The sequence below is a fragment of the Coffea arabica genome, chromosome 1e (genome assembly GCF_036785885.1).
Source record: "Coffea arabica cultivar ET-39 chromosome 1e, Coffea Arabica ET-39 HiFi, whole genome shotgun sequence".
NCBI lineage: Eukaryota > Viridiplantae > Streptophyta > Magnoliopsida > Gentianales > Rubiaceae > Coffea > Coffea arabica.
Genome location: NC_092311.1, coordinates 5,991,594 through 6,002,697, shown reverse-complemented (window position 1 = coordinate 6,002,697; position 11,104 = coordinate 5,991,594). Strand labels below are relative to the sequence as shown.

Below are 11,104 nucleotides of genomic sequence, written 5' to 3'. Positions count from 1 at the left end.
AAATTGATTATTTTTATTTTGAGGGACTAGATTTCCACATCAATGATATGTGAGGACAAGCAGTGCAATTCTACTTATTTTACCATGTTGTATCTTAGATCTACTCAATAATGCTGATTTGAGGAGGCATATTTTTTATAATACAATCATCTTGAATTTAATTAACAAGTTGAGATTTTTTTTAAAAATAAAAGTGAAGTATTTTAGGAACTTAGTTTTTGATTTTCTCCAAATTAAAAAAATGCTATATTTAGCAATTGTTGTCATTTACACTTTATTGTCAAGACCAACTTTTATCAATGTAAAATTAGTGTCATTAACAGTAATTGAAGTTCCACTAGCATTACTTTATCTAGACATATATATTTAATCTAAGTAATAGAATATATTAGTTAACTCTTAGGGGTATTAATATATTTTTGACATCACTATTACACAATGTTAAAATTGACTAATGGTTTAGGGGATAAAATAAGAAAAAATAACTTTAGGAAATAAAGAGCAAAAGTGGCTATAGCTTAGGGGGAGTTTTTGTGATTAACCCTTTATAATGCGACACAATTTTTTTACATATTTTATGAAGTTACATGAAAAATAAAAAAAATTTATACTAATTTTAAAGTGTATAAAACACACAAGATTTTTAAATGATAGGCACAATCATGTAGTATACAGGTATATTATGAGTGCTTACTAAATGTAATACTAAGTTTCAATCATTAATAAAAAAAATCTTAGTATTATTTCAAATAAACTTCCTAATACTAGTTTGCTATAATTTTTTAAAATAAAATAGTAAATTCGTGCCATAAACTAGTAAGTTTTGATCATTAATCAAATTTACTATGTTATCAACAAGATTTACTATATCTATAGAAACTTGCTATTATTTGAACTAAACTTACTTTCTAAAAAGTAAGTTGGGGACATAAAGTAGCAATTTATTCCTAAAAAGAAGTAAGTTTCATATTTCAATTTACTTTTTGAGACATAAAAGTTTTATTACATTAACTTATTATTTTAGATGAGAACCTTAATACCAAAATTTTGAGGCATTATCTTATTTAGGTAGATAAGTCGAATAGATAATTAAATAGTTGCTAAAAGTGTGACAACCGTAAAGATTATTTCCCAAATTTTTAGGCATGATCCTGTTCAAGTGTATGGATCCAACAGGTAATCAAACGGCCGTTAAAAGTATGACAACCTATAATACCGGGTAAAAACTATTTTGTTGCATTTCCCATAAATAAAATGTCAAAAGCTAGCATTCCCTTATGTCATTCACTCCATTTGAACAAAGAGACCTGACCATCAAGATAATTTCCAGCACCACAAGCCCCAGCATTGATTGAGAAATTTCAAGTGAAAATGGAAAACAATTTCTGTGGAAAGAAAAAAAAGCATTGAACTTTCTGGTTTAAACTTTATTGGTGGACCAAATCTGAATCATCTTATTCATTCTTCACTAGCATTTGCACTACTAGCTTCCTAGAAAGGACTAATTTTTAGCTGCTAAAACCTCTCCTTCTTTGTCTACTTAACAAAATCCATCTTGAGTCAGCAGACTAGATCCATATTCAAGCAACAAAAATGGCGATGCTATTGTTGGTGCTACGGTCCAGGTTCTCTTGGAGAAGGCACTTTCCCTTGCCACTGATAAGATTGGTTTGGTGTTTGGTTTCAAGGATGAGTTAGAAAGCATGAGAGAATCTATAGTCATGATCCAAGCGCTCTTGGCTGATGCTGAAAATAAACAAAGCCATAACAAGGCAGTGCAACTTTGGCTCAGGAGGCTTGAGGGAGTGGCTTTTGATGCTGATCATATGTTGGACGAGCTCCAATATGAAACTCTTCGTCACAAGGTGGTGAATTACAGAAACCAACAAGTTAAGGGGAGTAAGGTATGTTTCTTCTTCTCCTTCTCTTACACTAGAATAGCTTTTCAATGGAGAATGGCTTCCATGGTCAAGGACATCAACATGAAATTCAAAAAGATCAACAAAGAAGCACAAAATTTTGGGCTAAACACCAGGCACCAAATTGATGCAGCCCTCCCACCTACTGCATCTAGAATTACAACAAATCGACAGACTGACTCTATTGTGCACTCCATATGTTGTTGGAAGAACCAATGAGGAATCAAGGATAGTGCAGATGCTGCTGAGCTCATCTGAATATGTTGTTCCTGTTACTCCCATTGTTGGCATGGGAGGGCTAGGTACTACTCTAGCCAAATTAATCTACAACAATCCAAAAATCGATGAGCATTTTGACAAAAAAACTTTGGGTTTGTGTCTCTGACAAATTTGAAGTGATTGAGTTGTTCAAACTCATTTTAGAATTAATGACGGGAACTACAATCCAATTGTCTAGTAGGGACGCCATTGTTCAAGAAATTCAGAGAGTACTAGAGGGGAAAATATGCTTGCTAGTTCTTGATGATGTGTGGAACGAAAACGAAACATTGTGGGATGACTTTTTTGATTCTTTGGTGGGACTCCACAAATGGAAGTAGATGTCTTGTAACTACTTGTTCAGAACAAGTGGCAATCACTGTGTCTAAACATTCTCACTATCAGTTAGGAAAGTTATCCGATGATGATTGCTGGTCTATCCTGACAAGAAAAGCAAGTAAGAATGGAGAACTACCCCAAGAATTGATTGTCATGAAACAACAAATTTTGAGAAGATGCAGTGGTCTACCACTAGCTGCAAGCGTGCTAGGAGGTTTGCTACGCGTAACAAGAGAAGATGAATGGCTTTCAATTGTCAAGAAAAAGCTTTTGACTATAAAGGAAGATGGAAACAGTGTCCAGCAAATACTTAAGTTGAGCTTCGACAATTTGCCAACTTCTTCCATTAAAACATGTTTTACATATTGTTCTGTATTTCCTAAGGATGCTACAATGCAAAAGAATCTCCTAATTGAACTTTGGATGGCTGAGGGTTTTCTCCAACCATGTCTTAATGATCAGTCAACAATGGAGGACATAGGCGATCAGTATATCAGAATTTTCTTGCAAGCTTCCTTATTAGAAGAAGGAAAATATCATGGGGATGCACATTATAAAATGCATGATCTGGTACATGACCTAGCAGAAATAATCTCAACATCTAAGCTGGAAAATGGTGAAATGGACAATCATAATCAAGTCCCCTACCTTGCATTGAACTCATCCGATGGGATGACTGTAAAGATTGTGAGAGATATGTCAATCTCAGTTCGCACACTGTTTCTAAAGGACAAATCTTTTGACATGTTACCCAAGTTCAAGAACTTGTATGTTCTAAATTTGGATGGTGCTTACCTCAAAGAGCTACCAACATCCATTGGTGAACTAATTGTTGGGAAAGGGGTACCAGTACAGGCACATAATATTAGAGTTAGCCCAGGACAAATTTATCTTTCCCCAAGTACCAGTTAAAACAGGAACAAATCAACTCACCAAGTAATAATGCCAGCAGTGATAATAAAATGCAAGGAAAATAGAAAGCACAGGACACCAAGATTTTTACGTGGAAAACCCAATTGGAAAAAATCACGGGACCTAGTCCAGTCAAAATCTCCACTATCACAATAATGGGAATACACAGGTCTATTCGAAATATTCGGACGACAATAATATCACCACCACTAAACAAGTGAAATTGCTACAAAATCACTCCAAAAAACTACAACTGTCAAAGAAGTGAGTTTGGAAAGATGTTACCAAACGAAGAGGAAATCTGAAATCTGAACCGGTAGATGAGTAGAACTTGACAAGAGGATCGCGTGTGTAAAATTTCATCTCAATCAGGTTTTAAATTACCCTCCAATTAAGACCTTGAAGTTTCTCTCTCTCTAGCTATTTCTCTCTCTTCGTGTCTCTCAAAAGTGGCGGCTGGCTCTTTTTCTCGCACACCAGGACCGAAAGCATCTTGCGGCTGCTATTTGTATTTAAGCTTGAGAAACCCTCAAGCGTTGCTTTCTTGTACAAATGGGCTGGCCCACAAATGGGCTGACCCACATCCAACAATCTCCCCCTCCAGCTTATTTGGGAGGTTCAACCAAACCTGTTTCTTGTCTGTAAAATAAGAGTTTCTCCTTAGGTAATATTTTGGTAAACATGTCAGCACCATTATCATCTGTATGTACTTTCTCAAGTGGCAACAACTTGGAATCCAGTACTTCCCGAATCTAATGATATCTCACATCAATGTGTTTGGATCGAGAGTGAAATGTGGAATTCTTACACAAATGAATAGCACTCTGACTTTCACAATAAAGGTTGTACTTCTCTTGCTTCATACCCAACTCCTGAAGAAATTTCTGCAACCAAAGAGTCTCCTTACATGCTTCAGTGGTTGCGATGTACTCCGCCTCCGTACTGGAAAGGGCGGTACACTTTTGTAGCTTACTTTGCCATGATACTGCTCCCCCTGCAAAAATCATCAAGTACCCAGATGTGGATTTCCTATTGTCAAGATCACCTGCCATATCTGCATCAGTGTATCCATCTAGCATAGTTTTGCCATTGCCGAAAGATAGACACAATCTAGGAGTTCCCTTGAGATATCCGAGAATCCATTTGACAGCATTCCAATGTTCCTTACTAGGATTAGAGAGATACCGACTGACTACTCTAACTGCATGAGCAATATCTGGCCTGGTGCAAACCATAGTATATATCAAGCTACCAACAGCCGAAGCATAAGGAATCTTCTTCATGTCTTCTTTATCTTTCTCACTTGTAGGACACTGTTTGATATTCAATTTAAAGTGACCTGCAAGTGGAGTTGAGACTTCCTTAGCATTGCTCATGTTAAATCTGTTGAGCACTTTCTCAATGTATTTTTCTTGAGACAACTAGAGCTCCCATTTTGCCTGTCACGTGAGATTTTCATCCCTAGTATCTGTCTAGCCGGATCTAAATCCTTCATTGCAAAGGATTTACTTAACTCCATTTTCAACCTGTCAATTTTTATAGTATCACGGCCAACAATCAACATGTCATCAACAGATAGCAAGAGAATAACAAAATTACCATCTGAAAAATTTTTCACATAAACACAGTGATCAGATGTAGTCCTGTGGTACTTATAGTCTGTCATGAAGGAGTCAAACTTCTTATACCACTGTCTCGGTGCTTGTTTCAACCCATACAAACTCTTCTTGAGACGGCATACAAGATTTTCCTTACCACTTTCTTTGAACCCCTCCGGTTGTTCCATATAGATCTCCTCTTCCAAGTCGCCATGCAGGAAGGCTGTCTTCACATCAAGCTGTTCGATCTCTAAATTCAAACTGGTTGTAATACCAAGAACAACTCGAATTGATGACATTTTTACCACAGGAGAGAAGATTTCTTCAAAATCTACACCCTTCTTTTGACTAAATCCCTTCACAACCAATCTTGCATTGTACTTTGGTTGTGAGGTGTGCTCCTGAGCTTTCAATCTGTAGACCCATTTATTCTTCAGAACTCTCTTACCCTTAGGCAGTTTCACTAAGTCATAAGTATGATTCTCATGCAGGAACACCATCTCCTCTTGCATGGCTTGCAACCAATCTTCTTTGTTCTCATGCTCTAAAGCCTCACTGTAGGACTCTAGCTCTCCTCCATCTGTTAACAACAAACATTCATGGGGATTATATCTACTAGAAGGTCTTCTCTCTCTAGTAGATCTCCTAAGCTCATCTTGTGGTGGCGGTGGTGGAGTAGGTGGCGCCTCATGTTCAGGTTCATCAGCAGTAGGATTATTACCATCATCAATATCCTCTCTCTGCTCTGTCTCAGTTCCCCCTTGATTAAAATCAACAGGTACTGGAATTGGATCTGGATCTGAATTTGAGCTAGCAGGAATATCATCTGAGAATTTTGAATTATCACCTTTATCCATGTCTTCAATGGTTTGATCTTCAAAGAAAACAACATCTCTACTCCTGATCACCTTCTTCTCGATAGCATCATACAACCTATAACTAAAATCTTCATGTCCATAACCCAAGAAAATACATTATTTTAATTTTACATCAAGTTTTGACCTCTCATCCTTGGGAATATGAAAAAATGCCTTGCAACCAAAAACTCTCAAATGCTTAAAGGATACATTTTTTCCCGTCCATACCCTCTCTGGGATATCACCATCTAGAGGAACTGATAGAGAAAGATTTATCAAATCAACTGCAGTCCTCATTGCCTCACCCTAAAAGGGTTTTAGCAGTTTAGCATTAGAGAGCATATCTCTGACCAGCTCAGTGATGGATCTGTTCATTCTCTCTGCTACTCCATTCTCTTGAGGAGTTTTTGGTACAGTTTTCTCCAATCTGATTCCATGGGACTTGCAATAGATTTCAAATGGTCCTCTGTACTCACCACTATTATCAGCACGAATACACTTCAACTGCTTGTCAATCTCTCTTTCAACTTTGTTGTGAAAATCTTTAAACACATCCAAAACCTGATCTTTGGATTTCAAAGCAAAACACCAAACCTTTCTAGCAAAGTCATCAATAAAAGTTACAAAATAAATAGCACCACCAAGAGACTTATCTTTCATATAACAAATATCAGTGTGCACCAATTCTAACGGATTCAATTTTCTAGATGGAAGAAAATTTTTGAATGCAACTCTGTGTTGTTTTCCATAAATGCAGTCAACTCAAGGTTTAAATGCATTATCTCTAACTTTAGGTAGGAGCTGTTTGCGAACAAGTGTCTCTCTTTTTAACCCATGTGCCCAAGTCGCCTATGCCACAGGTCAATTGATGAATCACGAACTGCATTGACTTCTCCTTTCCCCAACTTGGCTTGCATCAAGTAGAGGGTACTCTGTTTCTTTCCTCTAGCAACAACAAGATTTCCTTTGCTGAGTTTCCATTTACCTCCACCTTACAAGCTATGGTAACCCTCATCGTCAAGTTTTCCTGTAGAGATAAGATTAAGGCGAATATCAGGGACATGTCGAGCATTTTTTAATATCAGCTGGCACCCGGTATCTATATCCAAATATATGTCTCCCATGCCAACAACTTTGCATGAGACCTCATTTCCCATCCTAACATATCCAAAATCTCCTTCGATGTAGGTTGAGAAGAAATGTCTGTGAGGAGTAATATGGTAGGATGCACCCGAATCAACTACCCAAACACTGTCATAATGAATAATATTCACCTGACCATCATCACAGAACACAAACATATCATCATGAGCTGCTGCAACTGCTGTAGTTTCTTCATCACCTTTTTCCTTCGCCTTACCCTTTTCCTCAGCTTGTTCCCGTTTTAGAATTCTGCACTCCTTCATATAATGTCCATTCTTTTTACAATAATAGCATGCAACATTTTTTCGCGACTCAGACCTGTCTCTGGATTTGTCATTCCTATTGTGGGGTCCTCTACTTTTACTTCTCCCTCTTCTTTCTTTCTTTTTTGTCACCAGAGACTGGGACTCATAGACAATTCCTTGTTCCTTCCTCCTGAACTCTTCATTCATCACGGCCTCTTTTGCAATGGCCATGGTCAACATACCATTCGGAGCTGAATTGCTGACGGAGACCACCATAGTTTCCAACTATCCAGTAGTGAACTAAATAATAATAGAGCCTGCACTTCATCATCCAATTTCAAATTTAACCTAGTTGCTTGGTTTATCAATTCCTAAAAATTACTCATGTGTTCAGTCATATCTTCCCCATCTTTATATCTCATTCGAGTAATCTGCTTCAGACAACTAGCCTTGTTCAAACCGGTCTTCCGTTCATACATACTTTCAAGCTTTTTCCATAATACATCAGCTCTGGTGTCATTAGCAAAATGTTGAAAAATATTTTGACCAATCCATTTTCTAATATTGCCAACAGTTTTCCTGTGCATAACAGCCCATTTTTCATCACTCATATCACTTGGTCTGTCTTTATCTCCTAGAACAGGTTCAAACAAATCTCTACAATACAGATAGTCTTCCATTCTAGGCTTTCAAATCGAATAATTAGTAGCATTCAATTTTATCATGCAACCACTATCCGAATCATCCATTTTTAACCAGTACAATTGAGCAGCCTAACTTGACTGCTCTGATACCACTTGTTGGAAAAGGGGTACCAGTACAGGCACACAATATCAGAGTTAGCCCAGGACAAATTTATCTTTCCCCAAGTACCAGTTAAAACAGGAACAAATCAACTCACCAAGTAATAATGCCAGCAGTGATAATAAAATGTAAGAAAAATAGAAAGCACAGGACACCAAGATTTTTACGTGGAAAACCCAATTGGAAAAAATCACAGGATCTAGTCCAGTCAAAATCTCCACTATCACAATAATGGGAATACACAGGTCTATTCGAAATATTCGGACGACAATAATATCACCACCACTAACCAAGTGAAATTGCTACAAAATCACTCCCAAAAACTACAACTGTCAAAGAAGTGAGTTTGGAAAGATGTTACCAAACGAAGAGGAAATCTGAAATCTGAACCGGTAGATAAGTAGAACTTGACAAGAGGATCGCGTGTGTAAAATTTCGTCTCAATTGGATTTCAAATCACCCTCCAATCAAAATCTTGAAATTTCTCTCTCTTCGTGTCTCTCAAAAGTGGCGGCTGGCTCTTTTTCTCGCACACCAGGACCGAAAGCATCTTGCGGCTGCTATTTGTATTTAAGCTTGAGGAACCATCAAGCCTTGCTTTCTTGCACAAATGGACTGGCTCACAAATGAGATGGCCCACATCCAACACTAATCCAGTTACGATTTCTTCTAACCTGCATTGGAATTAAAACTTTGCCAGAATCAGTTTGCAAGCTTTATTGTTTGCAAACATTGAGAGTTGAAAATATAAAGGACCTTCCAAAAGGAGTGAGCAATCTAATTAGCTTGAGACATCTGTACTTTAATCGTGAAGCTATCCAAATGCCATTGGAGATGGGACGATTGACTTGTCTTCAAACGCTGAAGTTCTTTAATGTAGGTGAAGAGAAAGGTCGTCAAATTGAAGAGCTTCAGCACTTAAAAGACCTGAAAGGCGAACTGGTGATAAGGAATCTTGAACTTGTAAATGGTAAAGAAGCAGCTAAAGGAGCAAATTTATATGGGAAGCTAAATCTGTTGAAGTTGAAATTGAAATGGAATAGCAGGAACAGAGAAGGTGCCAACTGTGATGAAGATGTATTGGAAGGCCTCCAACCTCGCTCAAATCTGAAAGAGTTAGAAGTTATTCTATTCATGGGTGATAAATTTTCACAATGGTTGATGAATTTGTCAACAGCTGTCAACAAGTTAGTAGACTTGAGGCTAATAAATTGCAAAAGATGCAGAGAAGTACCTGATGCACTAGGGCAACTGCCATTCCTCCAAACTCTCAAGTTCGTGGGACTGCCAAATGTAAAAGCTATTGGGCCTTCATTCTATGAGATTACTAGTGGTGAACAACCAATAGCAATGTCATCTAGAAGATTGTTTCCGGTGCTTAACACTCTCCACCTAGAGGACATGGGGAAATTGGAAGAATGGATGGAACCAGAATTAGTTGCTGTTGATGTGTTTCCTATGCTTGAGAAATTATTCATTACGGGTTGCCCTCAACTGGCCAATGTTCCAAGTCAGTTTCCAAGCCTACGAAATTTAACAATAGAGCAAAATGACCATGTTTCCGTGGTAAAAAAGATTCTTACTAAAGTAACAAATCCCTCACAGCTCAAAATATTTAGTCTAACTGGTATGGCTGGACTGACATGTCTCATGGATGTGACTCACAATCATCATCAGCTTAAAAATTTAACATCTCTTACATTGGTGAAATGTCCCAATTTTACAAGTTTTAAGGGTTGCGGCACTTCTCTTGAGTCTTTGACAATAACTGATTGTGACAGTTTGAGGAAACTGCCGGAATGTCTCGGTACAATCCAATCATTGCAGTGCTTAAAGATACGAAGATGCCCAATTATTAACGTTGGACAGCAAAGCCTTCCCGTCTCTTTATAAGTTGACTATTACTGATTGTGAAGGGTTGATAAGCATCATGCTAGAGGCCACCATGTCTCTTCGTAAGTTGACTATTACTGATTGTGAAGGGTTGATAAGCATTATGCTAGAGGCGTGTCTGTCTCTGAGTCATCTTTGTGTGAATGACTGCCCTAATTTGGTCTCCTTTCCAATGGTTGAACGCTTGCATGAGAGTCCTAATCTAGAACGGGTCTGTTTAAGGAATTGTCCCAAATTACTGACTACACCCAAAGCATTTGCTTCTCTTACTTGCTTACGGGAGTTGGAGGTCGGTCCCTTTTCAGATGATTCTTCAACCAACAATGAATTTGATTGGTTAGGGTTAAAATCTTCATCACAATTGTGAACGCTCTATTTATCTGGGATGCCTCATGCAGAGTTTTTGCCAGCTCAAGTCCAATACTTGACTAGTTTGATTCATTTACATCTACATGGATTTGGAGGAATGGAAGCATTACCAGATTGGATTGGGAACCTTGCATCTCTCGCATACTTTATCTCTATATGATTGTGAAAAGCTTCGGTATCTCCCTTCAGAAGCTGCCATGAGGCGCCTCACCGAATTAAGCTTACTATGTATGTGTGGTTGTCCTCTGTTAAAGGAACGATGCAATCCTCATAGCAGCCCTGACTCAGAGTGGTCCAAGATTTCTCATACTGAGACAATGGAATGTGATGAACTTAGAGATTATTTTTAACTTTCATTTGATTTGAAACTCGACCATCTCTTTTTAAGGTAAGGTAACCTAATTTTATATCTTTCTTCTTCTTAATTTGCTGAAATAATTTTGAAGTTGCGTACTTTTTTGTTCCCTTCTAAATTTGAAGAGATTCTTTATGACTATTCTAGTTAATCTCTTTCTTTGATTTTTATCATGAAAAATCTTTAGAAGCTAGTATTTCTTACACCTGAGAAACTAAAATCGACAACATTATTAAATTACTAAAGTGCTTTATTATTATTTGACCTTTAACCTCTATTGTTTCATTGCTGCATTGTATTTGTCACCAGGGAAAAATGAAGAAACATCTGATAATGTTATTGGTAATTCAACTGATTAATGTTCCCTTTCTTCTCTGCCATTTAGCTTTATCCAGTATCCACCGCATCTATT

General features: G+C 37.5%; 1 protein-coding gene across 1 annotated transcript; it reads left to right on the top strand.

Annotated features, from left to right (window-relative positions):
• Positions 1-8,897: 8,897 nt before the first annotated feature.
• LOC140015766 (putative disease resistance RPP13-like protein 1) lies at positions 8,898-10,687 on the top strand. Its single transcript, XM_072068584.1, has 3 exons — positions 8,898-9,882; positions 9,992-10,179; positions 10,508-10,687. The coding sequence occupies exons 1-3, from the start codon at positions 8,898-8,900 to the stop codon at positions 10,685-10,687; spliced, it is 1,353 nt and encodes a 450-aa protein (XP_071924685.1).
• The last annotated feature ends 417 nt before the right edge of the window (positions 10,688-11,104 follow it).

What these genes read in the sequence shown, in the direction of transcription:
- LOC140015766 (XM_072068584.1), top strand. Translation starts at nt 8,898, where the DNA reads ATGCCATTGGAGATGGGACGATTGACTTGTCTTCAAACGCTGAAGTTC. An exon ending in GAAACTGCCGGAATGTCTCG is followed by an intron (nt 9,883 to 9,991) that starts GTACAATCCAAT and finishes CTGATTGTGAAG; the next exon opens with GGTTGATAAGCATCATGCTA. An exon ending in AGAGTCCTAATCTAGAACGG is followed by an intron (nt 10,180 to 10,507) that starts GTCTGTTTAAGG and finishes GATTGTGAAAAG; the next exon opens with CTTCGGTATCTCCCTTCAGA.